Source organism: Xiphias gladius, chromosome 1 (genome assembly GCF_016859285.1).
Source record: "Xiphias gladius isolate SHS-SW01 ecotype Sanya breed wild chromosome 1, ASM1685928v1, whole genome shotgun sequence".
NCBI classification, from domain to species: Eukaryota; Metazoa; Chordata; class Actinopteri; order Istiophoriformes; family Xiphiidae; genus Xiphias; species Xiphias gladius.
Window position 1 is genome coordinate 35,350,020 of NC_053400.1, and position 15,249 is coordinate 35,365,268.

The 15,249-nt window shown below is 41.0% G+C and overlaps 1 protein-coding gene across 1 annotated transcript in view; it reads left to right on the forward strand.

Moving 5' to 3' along the window:
- Window positions 1–7,366: 7,366 nt before the first annotated feature.
- LOC120795714 (transient receptor potential cation channel subfamily M member 1-like) overlaps window positions 7,367–15,249 on the forward strand; it is a 44,002-nt gene continuing 36,119 nt past the window's right edge. The window contains exons 1-2 of the mRNA XM_040137837.1: window positions 7,367–7,450; window positions 14,597–14,673. Of these exons, the coding sequence (XP_039993771.1) occupies window positions 7,367–7,450; window positions 14,597–14,673 (161 nt within the window). The remainder of the gene's footprint in view (window positions 7,451–14,596; window positions 14,674–15,249) is intronic.

Consider the following 15,249-nt stretch of genomic DNA (forward strand, 5'->3'; position numbering starts at 1 on the left):
TGTTTCTTTGTTAATCTACAACCTTCCATGTAGCTCATTAGGGTTAGGGCGAAGACTTTTAGACTTTTATTTTGAAGACTTGATTTAAGGTAAAGGCTGGTCTCCAGGGCTGGAAGTCAGTATAATGTCCTCTGAAGTGGTTGAGGCTGAGTTTATGTCAAAGAGGACTGGAGGAAGGAGGAAGGCAGCAGAGACGTAGACAGGAGCGGTGGACTGGACCGAGTAAAGAAACCGAAGGAGAGAGAGAGAAGGAAGGACACTAGTAGGACGCCAGCGGTCCAGCAGCCACGAGCCCCAACTGAACAACACCAGACCATGAGGGTGGGCCAGTCGAGCTCAGCCAGAGGTGAGGGTGACCCACCGAGCCAGCAGGAGACGAATCCGGAGGTTGGCTTGTTGGAGTTCAGCACCTATAAGAGCTCAGTAAAAGAAAGTCAGCTGCATACAGAGCTGTGTGACTGCAGAAGGGCCTGGGGAGACCACCCTCCCCTGAGTTCTTTTGAGACCTTCCCCCATCCTGGACTGATCAGGTTCTGATTTAATTTGGTAATTCATTTTGTTCTGGGTCATGTTTTATTGAATTGAATTAATGTTTCTGTTACTTTAAATACTGTCATATCTGTGGTGTTTGTATGTTCTCTTTTAGGGCATGGGAAGTAAGTTATTTTATCGTATTTTATTTAGGTTCTTATTATTTATTAAAACCTGTTTGTTGGCCCAAGAAATTCTGTCTGTCTGGTCTCTAAACACTGGAGTTTACTGGAAAGCAAATCGTTAGCCAGCCCCCAGTAGCCGGTGCGAGCTGACACAGCGTAGCCCCTAGCCTCCTAGGCTGCTTAAGGAAGTTTTACCCTTAGTTAGCACCTCTTTACTAGATATAATCAATATGTCTTATTAACAGGCTATGTACTGCAGTCCTTTAAAACAGCTGTAATTAAACCTCTTCTTAAAAAACCTACTCTTGATCCAAGTGTCTTAGCCAACTATAGTTTCATATCTAACCTTCCCTTTCTCTCTAAGATGTCACTCTCCATCTGATCCAGAACGCTGCTAGAGTCTCCAAAAGAACAATAGGAGGCAGAGCTTTGAGTTATCAGGCTCCTCTACTGTGGAACCATCTTCCAGTTTGGGTCCCGGAGGCAGACAACCTCCTCACGTTTAAGAGTAGGCTTAAAACCTTCCTTTCTGATAAAGCTTACAGTCAGGACTGGCTCAGGCTTGTCTTGAACCATCCCCTAATTATGTTTCTATAGGCCTAGACTGCCGGGGGACTTCCAATTATGGACTGAGCTCCTGACTCCTCCTCTTCTTCTCCATCTGCACACATTCATATGGCATCAGTGCTCGTTACTAACTCGGCTTCTTCTCTCTCCCAGAGTTTTGTCCTTCCTCGTCTCTCTCCTCTCTCGTCCTGTCGCTTTCTGCAGGTATTTCTGTCCCTGGTGCTGCAGAGTCTGGATCTGTGACTGCAAACCACCTACTGCCCCATGATCCTGCTCAACACCCACTGCTTCAAATATTATGATTGTCATCTATTATTATATCTAGACTATTAGTAATATTATTATAATCATTAGTTTTATTATTAGTCTCATTATTGTGATACGTCTACTGTGCTATGTTCTCGTTCCTCCCTCCTGCCATCCCTCTCTCCCTCCCCTCTAATGGGTCGGGGCAGACGGCCGCCCACCATGAGGCGGGATCTGTTCAAGGTTTCTACCTGTTAAAGGGAGTTTTTCTTGCTGCTGTCACCAAGCGCTTGCTCATGAGGGGATGTTGGGTTTTTGTAACTATAACCATAAAGAGTCCGGTCTAGACCTGCTCCACATGAAAAGTGCCCCGAGATAACTTCTGTTATGATTTGGCAGCAAATAAATGAAATTGAACTGAATTGAATTGACTCTCCAATAAGCTAATACCGGCTGGCCCGATTTATTGATTAAGTTCTAGTAACAGTATTAAAGGAAGGAAAGCTATACTTAATTCTGAAGTAAACAGCAATCAAGTCAAAGATCTTAGTTAATTTCCAACTCTATAAAGGCCAAACACTGGATTCAAAACACCTGGGATGTTTGACTGTTTGTGGAAAATTTGAGGCTGAAGGAAACTCAGTGTTGTGGTTTGGATAAAAATGCACCACAGCCAAGTTGATCCAAGCTGCTGAGCCCTGTTGCTGATGAGAAATGACTGACAGCAGCTGATGGTGCCGGGCTGATCTTTAACTTAGTTAGACGACCAGTTAGCACCATCTACTGGACAGATAGTAGAACTCCATTATCTGAAGTTAGACCACCGGTTTGACAGATTTTGACGTCCCTCTGATGAGAGGGAGAGAAATCTGTAAATGTCTGATTACCGGGATCACTTTGATCACATTGTGTCGTTTGACTGCAATCTGGACGATGATTCTGGATGATCTGTTTAATTCTTCCGATTTTTATAGAAGAGTTTTATTCTTCAGAGTTTCTCTCTGGCGTAAACCAGAGTAGTTTCAGAAGGATTTGCATGTTTTACTGTTGGTGGTTTTCTAGTAAACCCACAGCAGTTTGATTGTTGTTTGAGCTCCCATCATCATCTAAAAATGCAGGGAATGTCAGAACTGGTCGAACAGTAAGAGAGAGGAATGAGAACTAATGTGTCCTGTGATGGAAAGCCTGTTGTAAAGACTGACTGCAGCTCTCCCAGCAGGTGGAGGCTCTGCTATGAATCAGTGTGAGGATGGAGATGAGGGAGTCGCTCCCTCTAAAACCAATCTGTGTGGAGAACATGAGAGCCAGACCAAAGTTCAGAGGTGAGATCAGGATCTCTAACCGTCCATGACTCTTCTCCATGTCAGAGCTCAGCACTCAGATCACTCCACCATCATTATTCACACTTACTGTCACATCTGCCATCAACTACTCAATAACAGCTTAGAAGAAGTAATAATGAAATATGAACTGTCTTAGTGAACAAAGAGCCAACCACTAATTAGTCAACGGATCAACTAAGATGAGATCAGATTACACGTCCATGAACATGGACATAATGAAAATGGCGATGTCTATTCATTCAGGAACTCAAGCCGCAGTGTGTCATCAACAACTCAAATCTACTCTACAGGCAAAGTCCCAGTGTGTGTTTGAAGGGGCTGCTAAAGCAGGAAACCCAACCCTTCTGAATCAGATCTACGCAGAGCTCTACATCACAGAGGGAAGGACAGGAGGGGTCAGTGAAGAACATGAGGCCAGTTTGAAACAGCATCCAGGAAACCACAATCAGACAAGAAGACATCTTTAAAGCCTCACCTGGAAGAGGTGAACCAATCAGAGCCGTGATGACAAAGGGAGTGGCTCGCATTGGGAAAACAGTCTGTACACAGACATTCACAACAAAGTTGCAGCAAATTTTATTAACTTCTGGCACAAACGGCCCCAGAAGGTGATGGAGGTCAGGGCCTTTTGAAGAAGAGCATTCTGTAAACCGGAGCAAACATTTATCTTTTTTAACACTGGTAACCTGTGCAGCATTAACGTTCATTAAACAAACACCACTTCCTCCCCTGTCTCATGAGCGGACCATAAGCTGAGGTATGATTGTATGGGTCATTATAATACGGACAGTATGTAGTGAACGTCATTCATCATTTATTAGTAAATCCTGTCAGCAGCAGTTTGAGCAGCTCAGAGGCACAGACAGGTGAGCTGCAGGTGAGTCCGGGTTTCGGCTGTTTGGCTCAGTTAAAACAAACTGGTGTGGAACAAACACCCGGACCGAGACCAAATGAAAGGGAGGGTTTTCACTGTCGTGAGTACAGAAGAGACCAACAGTAAAATTACAAAAAAATGGGGATGTCACTGTTACACATACTGTATATAAGGTCCATTCATATTTATATATGTATGATAGTTATATTAGTTATTTTGAGGTGTATGTTTAAATATTTAGAGCTGTGTTTACGTAGAGGCCCTGGGTCAAAGGTCCTCAGAGGGTGCCTCACAGTTTGGAAAAGGAAGTTAATGCTTTGTGACTGAAACCATGTGTTAGTGACAGTCTTCAGGAAGGCAACTGCCTTATTTAAGAGTCGGTGATCAAGGCTGATTCTCAGAGTGGTTCAGTGGCTGCACACCCTCTCACGAGCAGATCTGCAGATGCCTGACTTGACGCTGTACTTCTTTGTAATAAACCTTTATATGCAATCAAGACGGTGTCAGCGGAGTCTCCTTCATCCTCTTCACATCATCATCACCACCTAATAAACTACAATTTTACTGTAATGTTGCACAATAACCTGTGGATCTACTGCAGTAGTATTACACTTGTAGTATAGTCATGTAATAATGAAATCAGCAAGGTGTTGTGGTGTTTTCGAATCCAGTCCCGAGCGGCTGCCAGCAGATGTCCCTGTGCTGCAGCTTCAAATTGTCTTCCACCTCAAACAGACAGAAAACCCAAAGACGGACGTCAGTTGTCCTTGTCCCACGCCGGGTGTTCCCAGCAGGTATTAGACACCTGATGATGTCACTGATGATGTCTTGCGATAAACCAAATACGATGTGTTTACATGCACACTAGTATCCTGGTTATGTTTTGTGCTGGATATTCTATCTGGAGTACTCCAATAGAAACCGGGAAACTGTGGTATGTAAACACCTTATTCAGCTTTCTGAACCATCTCAAAGTGGATGAGATTGTGAGACATCATGACACACCTGCACACAGATGATCAGAAACCTGGATATTGTTATGATCATGTCGACAGGGATATGAATAACCAGGTTTTTCAAATTCCATGTAAATGCCATATCCCGAATATGATCGAAAACAGGATAAGGTTCAAAACCAGGATTCTGATGCACATGTAAAGGCACTCTGTCAGGATTTAATGTAAGGTAGTACACTAGTTCTGATTAGTTGTGTTTGAAGTGTTCACTTACAAAATGATGAATGTTTTTGTTTTTAGTGTTTGAACTGTGGACATTCGATGACAGAGGTCACTTCCTGTCACCCACCTGTGTTAGGTGTTAAGAGCCGGGCACACACGAATGAAGTCTGGTCCTGACTCAGAGGATTCGCTCCTGTATTGAAGCTGAGAAGAAAACACATGAGAAGTGAATTCAGGGTCTGAATCTGAAAACAGTAACAAGAACAAGCTCCTCATTTTGATGAGAAAAGTAAATATTTTGATGTACAGAAAAACACTGTACGTCTCAGTGGTCAGAATAAAGACACAAGTTTTATTCAAGTTTTTATTGTTTCTGTTCATTTTTCATTCTGTACTTTTATCATGACCTCTGATGTTCTTTAAGTGACGTTTGAAGTAACGACAGAATGACTGTGACAGTAGATGAGCTGCAGATTCATGAAACTCAGAAACCATCCCTGCTTCATTTCAGGTTTAATGTGAGTCTCAGAGTAACGTCCAGCAGCAGACCGACCTCCACCCTGCATGTGTGTCCTAAAACAGGTGCCCATATGAACGCAACTGTTTTTCTTGCTTTAATTACACTTCCTGTTCATACTGGACACTAAAGGACTCCCTCCTAATGACAGGAGGGAAGGGATGGGGGACAAAATCCTCAGTCCTTGTTTTGTGCAAAAATATTGTCTGAAGATAAACTGAAGCGTCAGCAGTCTGAGTGAGTTATCCTCCAAAGTGACAGTTTTTTAGTACAAAAGTCCCTCATTTTGTTGCACCGTCCATGGAAACACAAAGTGGGAATTTTAGACTAAAACGACTTTGGAAGTTTTCCACTTTGACCAACCCATACTGCTTAATCCTTGTAAAAGCATTGCTTAAACTTTTGAATACATTTTTGCACAAAACGAGGACTGTGGATTTTGTTCATGATCACTTCCATTGAAAGCTCAGAATGAAGTAAATGTCTTAATTTCCAGTATGATCTAGAGGAATGATTACAGAATGCAAGACCTGCAGCAGTGTTCATGAGGTCACCTGGCTGTTGTTTCTTCGACAGACCTGAAAAATTGTGAACCTGTCTTCTGAACTCCAAGAATAAAACCTTTTTTTTTGTGTCCTTTACAACACCTTGTGATGTATAATTCTAATACGGCTAAACATATGAAGTTACTTTATAGTGTTTTCATTATCATCTTCAGCTCCTCACACAGACGACGTTAGGAAGATTTTAGTTTGAACTGAAGTTCTGACGTTTCAGACAGTTCAGACATTTTACAACATTTGTAGAAATGAACTCTTTAACTTCTAAGATCAAACGTTATTAGGAAAAGCGGCATTGGTGTGGACACACTGTGTATTGGGGAGGATGTGTCACTGGCAGCTGCATTTTTAGATGAAAGACACTGGTTTGGCCAAAACAGCAGCTGTGGACAGATGCAAAACCAGAAAATTACACAATTTTAATTTGACATAATGCACTATGTCACATTTTCCACACAGTTTAATCCAGGTGAGAGTCTGACTGAGCATGTAGCTTTTCTCAGATCAGTTTGGATGTGTTTTCAGTTTGGTAGTTGTGTTTGCTCTTCAGAGCTCAGTTTTACCGCCTGGTCTAGAGACTGCTGCTGCTTTTATGTTTGGTGATCCTATCAGAAAGATGCCTGAGATCCTGAGACCTGTTACTGACCTCGTACCACCCGCTCCACATTAGATCTGATTATTTTTTACCAGAAGTTTGGTTTATAACAATATCTCACAGCTTGTTGCAGAGAGAAGTTTAATCTCAGTTTTTCCTCTAAAGTCAGACTTTCACATTTGTGCTGTAGAAGATAATCTACTTGGTTGATGGAGACCAAGTGGATTATCAGATGCTCTCTTCTTTCAAAGAAATACTAACTTCTGACGACTAACTGGTCTCAGCAAATAGCCAATCAAACAGCAGCGAGGCAACAGGTAGTCAACCCCACCTGACCACACTTTTCTTATGCTGCCAGCAGGTGGAGCTTTGCGCCAGATGACCCGCTGCCTGTAATCATCGGTATGAAATTAGACCTTTACATTAAGAGCCAGTATTTCACTTGAATAAATTGTTGTGTGGATTTGATCCAAACAGCAGCAGAAACTAATAAATAAGCTATCCGTGTTCTCTGTGCTACATTTTGAAAGTGGTTTTGGAGGCAGAGTCGTCCTAAAGTAGATTTACCTTCAATCACCATTTATTAAATCTCCATCCATTAAAGAGCACTGCCCTCTGTCCTCAGTAGCGTCCACTAATCCCGATTACAGAGGGAGAGAGAGGACAGGGTCTCCGTCTGCCACATCCCACCCACAGATGCCTGAACGAACCACAGAGTGAAGGCTGCAGGACCGCAGGAGGACACAGGAGACAGTGGAGGAGTCACAGGGGACAGAGACAGAGAGAAGAAGGAGGAGGATGAAGGTGGAGGACAGCTGAACCCTCTCAACATGGACAGCAGAGGGAGGAGAGGGACTAACGGATCCTTCAAACGCTCGTCCATCAAACGCAGCGCATCCTCCGGATCACAGAAGGTAAGACTCGCCTGAGACCTCCTGACCTCACAACTTCATTTACAATTCTAGAAGAGACCAAAAAGTGTCACTTCAGACTGAAGTTTGGGGGATAGTGTGTGAAATCATGCAGTGGACTCACAGGACAACATTTTTCTGAGGACAGACTCGCACTGTCTCTTCTTGGTGGAGTCTCGTAGTTCAGCAGGTCCTTGACCAGAAAGAAAATCTGCTAATTTGTGGGATCTTTACATCACAGTGACTCAGAGCTGGATCACGCTGCCCTGTGAGCACATAGAAAGACACAGACTAGATATGGTACAGCCTACAGAGATCACCCACTCAGAGAATCATGGTCACACACGTAACTTGTGGAGCTGTAACTGCTTCCTCCTCCTCCTCCTCTGATCATGTGACCTGACCAGTTCTGGGTGAATTGAGTTCATGTGATTTTGCTCCACAAACACAATCAGCTTTATTATTTTCATGTGACAGTGAAATCAGCCTGAGGACTCACTGAACTGTCCTTGGTCCGTATTGGTGTCACTTTGGAAACTAAAAAAAAACCCATGACATTCAAACAAAGAAAGGCCTCTCTCCCCAAACTACATTTCTTATATAATGATCCAACCACAAAGTCATTACAGATGGTTTAAATGTTAATGAAATACAACACATCCATAATAAAATCCACTTCATTTTTAAATGTGGATTCAAACCCAGCTGCACTCGGTTTGACAGAAGCGGGTTACTCTTTGTTGTATGAAGATCATCTATCAATTAAAACGCCAAATTTTCATTCATGTAGTTAATTGATGAACCATTATACTGTGTAGAAAATGCCAACCGTTAAAGATACTGAAGTTACTGTCACCTGAGACAAAACAGCAGCAAAGCTTTACGGATGAGAATCGATTCGATCACTGAAAGAGATGCATGTTATTTTTTCCATCAATCGACTGATCAACTCTAACTGACTAACTGTTGCAGCTGTAATGCACTGCTATACTTTAGATGAATCTCCCCCACAGTACATAAATTAAAATCAACTGCAGAATCAAATGCAGCTTTTACATTAGTGCATGACTGCGAATAATTCATAAATATAATTTATTGTACTAATATAATTCTATGTTTTAATTCTATTGCATTCACAGTGAAAATCGCAGGGTTCACTTTACCCAGTACCAGGGTGTTGTTCCAGTCGGGTTATTCACCCAAACTAAGATATGGTTTTAGTAGTAAAACTAACGGCAGGCATCAGTTTATCTCAGGTTTGATTGGTTTCCATTTGGCTTGGGTGAAGTTAACCCAGGACTGTGTTTGGTTACAGTTGCTCCCCAAACTGGGCTTAAGGTTTGGGTAAACTGGGGTCTCTGATCGGTTCAGAGTTGCAGGTCCACTTCCTGTCTCTGTACAAAATAACACAACAGCTCATTATGCAAACAAGTAGTTCCTCTGAACAGCATTAATCTCATTTACAACTCTGATAATCTAAATCCTCCCGACCTCTCTCACAGTCTCTGGTCATTGTTGTGCTGAGTCTTTTCTTTCTTTAATCTGTCGCACTCTTGTCATTCCACTGGTCATTAATAAAACACACAGTTTGTTACTGCACATGTTGGGCAAAGTGTCAGCGAGCTGCACGTGGACTTCAACACAAACCTTATTGTTGGAATAAACTGAAGTCATATTTTTTAGATCTGTAGAGGTCAGAGGGAAAAAACTTCAGCTAAAGGACATAAAACCCCAGTAATGTGTTCAAGTACAATTTTGAAGCACTTTATACTTTTACTTCACCATATTTCAGAGGGAAATGTACATTTTACTGCACTACATTTATGTGGTTACTGGTTTCCTCACAGGATAAGATTTGATCATTTCATTAAATATGGTGCAGTTCTTCTGATTAAACCAGTAGTTTCTGACCTTTGTGGCTCTGGCCTCATTTGGATTTCTTATTTTTTCAGGCAAACAACCATGTAAATAAAAGCGAGTTCTTATTCTCAACCAGGATCACAAAGAATTCATTTAGAGCCAAACCCAGGCAGAAACAATTTAGAGAAAATATACCTAAACAGTCCAATCAACAAATAAAATTTGAAAATTTTGGATACTTTTTAAATACTTAGAGAGTGTTATGGGGTTTGGTTGGTGCTGAGGGAATTTGGACTTCAGTATTTCTAAAATCCTGGTTGTGGATCTGATTGTAGAGAAGTAAAATGAATACAAAGTCAACAAAATGGAAATAAAAGTAAATTAGTAAAGAAGCAGAATTTCTAAACTGGACCGAAGAGGATGGACTCATTTTTCACATCTGTTGAAAACAAACACTGAGAAGGACGAATTTGAGTTTTTTCACCTTACGGAGTTTGGATGTTTTGTGCAGATTTCAAAAAGCAGATTTGTTGAGCAAGGCTCCAGCGAGGGATGAAAATACTCTTGTGTTGAAGCTCGACCGGTCATGAGACTCCCAGAAGGATTACCTCGGACCAGAGTCATGAGACCAGCTCCAACAAAGAGCCCTGCTGCCTCACATGCTCGTCATATGAACCGGCTCAGCCGCATCAAGTCAACTCCTCTCTTATCTGCTGAGCTGCACTGAGACTCCAGACTGAGACAACCGGTCTTCACAGAGCTGCACTGAGACTCCAGGCTGAGACACCCGGTCCTCACAGAGCTGCACCGAGACTCCAGGCTGAGACACCCGGTCTTCACAGAGCTGCTGGGGCCTCACAGAGCACCTCAATCTTCAGTCCAGATCAGTTTCAGGGACAAGACGTTGAAGTAGAAACAGGAGATGTTGCTGCTGCGGGACGAGCCGTCCAGTCAGAATTATGATTCTTCCTCTACATGATCTGAAGATGATGCGTCTCAGAGGTTTGATGGGAGTTTAAAAGTTTCTTCATTTGATATCCAACATGTCTGAGTGTAAATAATATCAAAAAACTGTCAAGTCCTAAAGGTCTTCAGAAACAGTCAAAATAGCCACTTTGTTTCTACCCCAGTGCTTCCTGATTTGGTCAATTGGAAGGAAACTGGGCAAAAAGTGCAGGAAAAAGGAAGTAATTTCCTCTTTTATAAAGTCTTATAAAACAAACAAATCTGTTAGTTTCTTCATTTGACATCCAAAATGTCTGAGTATGCAAGATGTTATCAAACTAGAGTCCTAAAATTGACATCAGTCTGTCAATCAACTCTGCTGGTTTCAACACAAAAATTGCACAAAACTTAAAAAAAAAAAAAAAGTCATTATGTCTCTTCTCAAGTCACAAAACTCTTCAAAAAGGAAAAAAAGAAAAAAAGATTTGAATGTGTTTTCTGGATTCCACTGCAGCAAACTGCTTTAATCTGCTTCTAGGAAATGTATGAACAGTTTTAACTTCATTCTGGGCATTTAAAAAGGACATTCAGAGCTTTGACAACATAAAAACGCTGTAGCTGTGTCTCACCTGACGCTCCTCCATCATTCCACTGAAAGTAAATCATTTTACCATGAAATGTCAGTGTATCAACTTTAAAACACTTTTCTGACTCACTAAATGACATGTACAATCACTTTAATACGCTCTCTGTTTCTCCTGGTCACATGTTATGAGATACTGTTAATTCCAACACAAGTTAATTTCCTTTTTCCAGAAAAAAAATCCGCTAATTCTGTGGAAAAGTGACACAATTTTCAAAAACATCAAAAAGTTGAAGTTACTCTAAACAGTCATTCTTCCAATGAAACAAGAAAAGTAAGTACATGAGACTTTTGGTCTTTATGTGAAGTTTAAGTGTCTGAATGAGGTGTGTTGTGGTGCAAGTATTTCATCATTTCAGTTTAAAGACCAGCATTTAAAGAGCAACTTACCCCCCTGTTTAAGCTTCACAGGTTCAAATAATACATTAGGACCCCCCTCCCCATTTACCCTCTTACCCCCCTTGATTACCCACTGAAAACATCTAACGGTTGCCTGGAATTCATAGAACCATAGTTACATTTGTAACTCTAACGTCTGCACTGCCCACTAACGGCTCATGAGGCCGGTATACTGACCCCCCTCCCCACACACACACACACACACACACCATTCTGACATCACATCAAAGGGGTCCTTTTCCGACCATTTCTGTACCTGGCATCACTCTGACATCACAGCCGACTCCCTCTGTGATTGGGCAGCTATGTGCAGGTGAGAAAGTGGGCAGGTTTTGAATGTCTCTCGCAGGTCTCTGTTTCTGTTACTTTTCATGTGAACATCTGGTGTTGGGATCAGGACACAGCTAGTCTTTCATAATTTCCAGCCTCTTCTCAACACATGTCTCTACAGGCTGCTGATGCCCTGCTCAAGAGCTTTTTTCCTGGAAAAAAAATCTGATGCACTTTCACCTCAAATTCAGTTTGTTTAAAACTTGTCTGGTGGTGCCAACCAGGTTCAAACTGATGAATTAATAAGCAGTTTGGTTGTGTTGATGATGATGGTGGTGGTGGTGTTGATGATGGTTGGTGGTGGTGGTGGAAGTGAGGATGATGATGATGATGATGGTGTTGGTGTTGCTGGTGGTGATGATGATGTCGGTGGTGGTGGTGATGATGATGTCGGTGGTGGTGGTGATGATGATGATGATGGTGGTGGCGGTGGCACTTTGTCGTTCACGTGAAAAAGACAATGAAACTGAGGCTCAGTTGATATGATTCACTTGTTAATCCTCCATCATCCAGAGTGCAGGAATTTGACAAAGTGCTTCAGTGAGTCACACACACAACACACAATAACACACAGAGTCATTAATGCTGTATGGATTTAAACACACACAGGAAACAGATTTAAAGAGCACTTCTGTGTGTTTTTCAGTGCAACAGGATTAGGACGGAGGTTAAGAGGATTGGATGCATAAAGAAATGGAAAGCTCCACTCTCCCAGTAATTAGCTAGATACATGCACACATGAACAGTTTGATGTTTCAGCTGTTTGTGGCAGTTTATTTATTCATCCATCCATCCATCCATTTTCTGCAGCTTATCCGAAGTCAGGTCAGCAGGTTAAGCAAGGTGGTTCACACGTCCCACTCCCCAGCGACGTTTTCCAGCTCCTCCTGGGGGACCCTGAGGCGTTCCCAGGCCAGATGAGATATATAATCTCCCCAGCGTGTTCTGGGTTCTGAAAGCGCCTGAAAAACATCCAATGGAAAGTGTCCAGGAGGATCCTGATAAGATGCCTGAGCCACCTCAGCTGGCTCCTTTCATTAGGCATGAGCAGCGGGTCTACTCTAGGCTCCTATAAGCTCCCTCTGGATGTCGGAGCTCCTTACCCTGTCTCTAAGGCTGAGCTCAGACACCCTGCAGAAGAAACTAATTTCAGAGTTCATGACCATAAATGAGGGTCAGAACATAGATCTACTGGTAAATCAAAAGTTTTGCCTTCAGGCTCAGCTCCCTTTTCACCACAACAATCCTGTACAACACCTGTTTTACTCCTAATGCTGCAATGATCTGCCTGTCGGTCTCATGCTCCATCCAGTTAATTTATTCTAAATTAATTTTGGCCTGTAAATAATCATAGAAGAAACTTAAAACACAAATATATTTTCTCTAAATAACATTTTCTTTACATTCAACAGTCCAACACCCGTTTGATGTCAAAAATTACATTTTACTCTCTCACTGCCACACTAATGCCAACATGACAGTCTGATCACACATTTACATTTGTGCCTTAAATCATTTTTATTCATTTTAAATTGTCTTAAGTTCCTCACTTCAACTGTCCCATAAATTCACCTCTTGAACAGAAATACATTCATATTTTCAGCCTTTTCCCTTGGGTTACACCGACAGAGTTAGTTGTTCTTCTGTAGTTTAGTTTACACTTCTTAAAGATCTTGTTAATATTATAAAGTATGTGTTTTTTTTAAATATTATCAGTGAACAATAATGAAGCTAAAAAAGTTTTTAAAAAAAGTTGTTGTTGGGCCTGTACCTACCCCACTGTACACCCACACAACCCAGAAAAAAGCTAGTACACTACAGCAGAAATAATTAAGTGATTAAACAATTAGTTGACTGTGAGAAAATTCATTGGCAGAAAATGTAATAACTGATTAATCAGTTTAATCGTTTGTTTTTAGTAAAAATGCAAAAAATTCACCGGTAGCAGCTCCTCACGTGTGAATATTTGGTAGTTTTAGTAAAAAACTAGCAAACTCAAAATTTGCAAAAAAGTTGTGGGTTTTGACTGTTGCTATGTAAACTAATGTAAGCTGCAGGGAATAATGAGGCATTTTCACTATTTTCTGAGATTTTATAAACTGACCACTCAATTGATAAAGAAAATAATTGTCAGATGTATTGATAATGAGAAAAATTGTTGATTGAGGTCTTACAGTTCTCCTATGATGCAATAATACGACTTTACCTGTCAATTATTGAGACACAGAAATATTAAAGCAATGTGATGTAAAACACACAACTTTAAAACAAATGAGCAACAGATATATACTAAATTTGTATAGATTATATTTACGAGTGTATAATTTAATTTAACATTCAAATGACACACAAAAACAGCAAATTTTTCACATTAGAGAAACTGGGGCCACATCACAGTTAAAGTTTTTATTGTAGAAATAATTTAAACAATTCAATGATCATTGGAATGATCATTGAATGAATTTCTGTTGACTAATTTTTAATTGTCTAATCATTTAAGAAAAAGAAAGTCCCTCCAGTCTGACAGTGTATTACAAAAAGTCCGGGACCACCTTCCTATGGGAGAGTGGCCTCAGACATTTGGACCCCACTGTATGTCTGCAGCATAATTTTACACACATTTAAACCAAATTCAGAATGACACACTGATATCACCTATAAAATTTTAAATAAAGTTCTGAGTTTGTAAAGATGGAAGCATTAGTAACCATTGGTAAACTATCACAACTTGGTTTCCTGGGGAAAACAAACGTAAATCTCTGCACCAGATCTTCTTAATTTAATTTTGGTTGATTGTTAATGTTCTTATTTATTGGCACCATTACTGAACTGCACCATGGACACAGGAAAAGTTCTTCCGATTAGTCAATTAAGATGTTTTGTATTTGAGTTTAGATTTACAGTACAAAGAAGAAGACACAGCAGCATTAGAAGAACTCAGTGCTGATGTTTAAACCTTTGTTTTTCTTCAGATTCACAGAGTGTGGATCGAGAAGACTTTCCAGAAGAGAGAATGTATCCAGATTATTCCCAGCAAAGATGCCAGCAGGTACTGACACATACAACACATTCACAGTTTTACCCAGATTTTACTGTAACTCAAAAATGTATCTGAATCCAGTGATTGTAAGGAGTGTTGGACCTCACAGAGGTGGAGAGAAACTCAGATCATTTACTTAACCGTTTAAGTAAGTGGTTGTTTACCTGAATACCGGGACTTCTGCAGAGATCAGTTATTGTCCAGTATGATGATTACAGCAAGAAAAACCTGTTCACATGTTCATATTGTCACATGACTGTTGTTTTAAGACAGACATAAAAAGCTGAAAAACTGTGAACCTGTCCTTTCACTACAACGTCCTTGGTTTAAGTCCAGTGGTGGATGTTTGTTGCATTTCTCCATCATTGTCATCTCTCTACTGTCTAATAAAGGTATTTCAGTCAGACAACTCACATTTAAAATGCTTATAACAGCAGCAGAGCTTAGTTAGATATTGGTGCCTGGGCTCTGATCTTATCACTGCCCGCAGATATGTTTACACAGAAATATTGGGGGGTAATGAGCAAATATCTTAATTCCTCAGCCAGAGCCTGCAGGTGGACTCTGGGGTGGTGGTGGGACTGA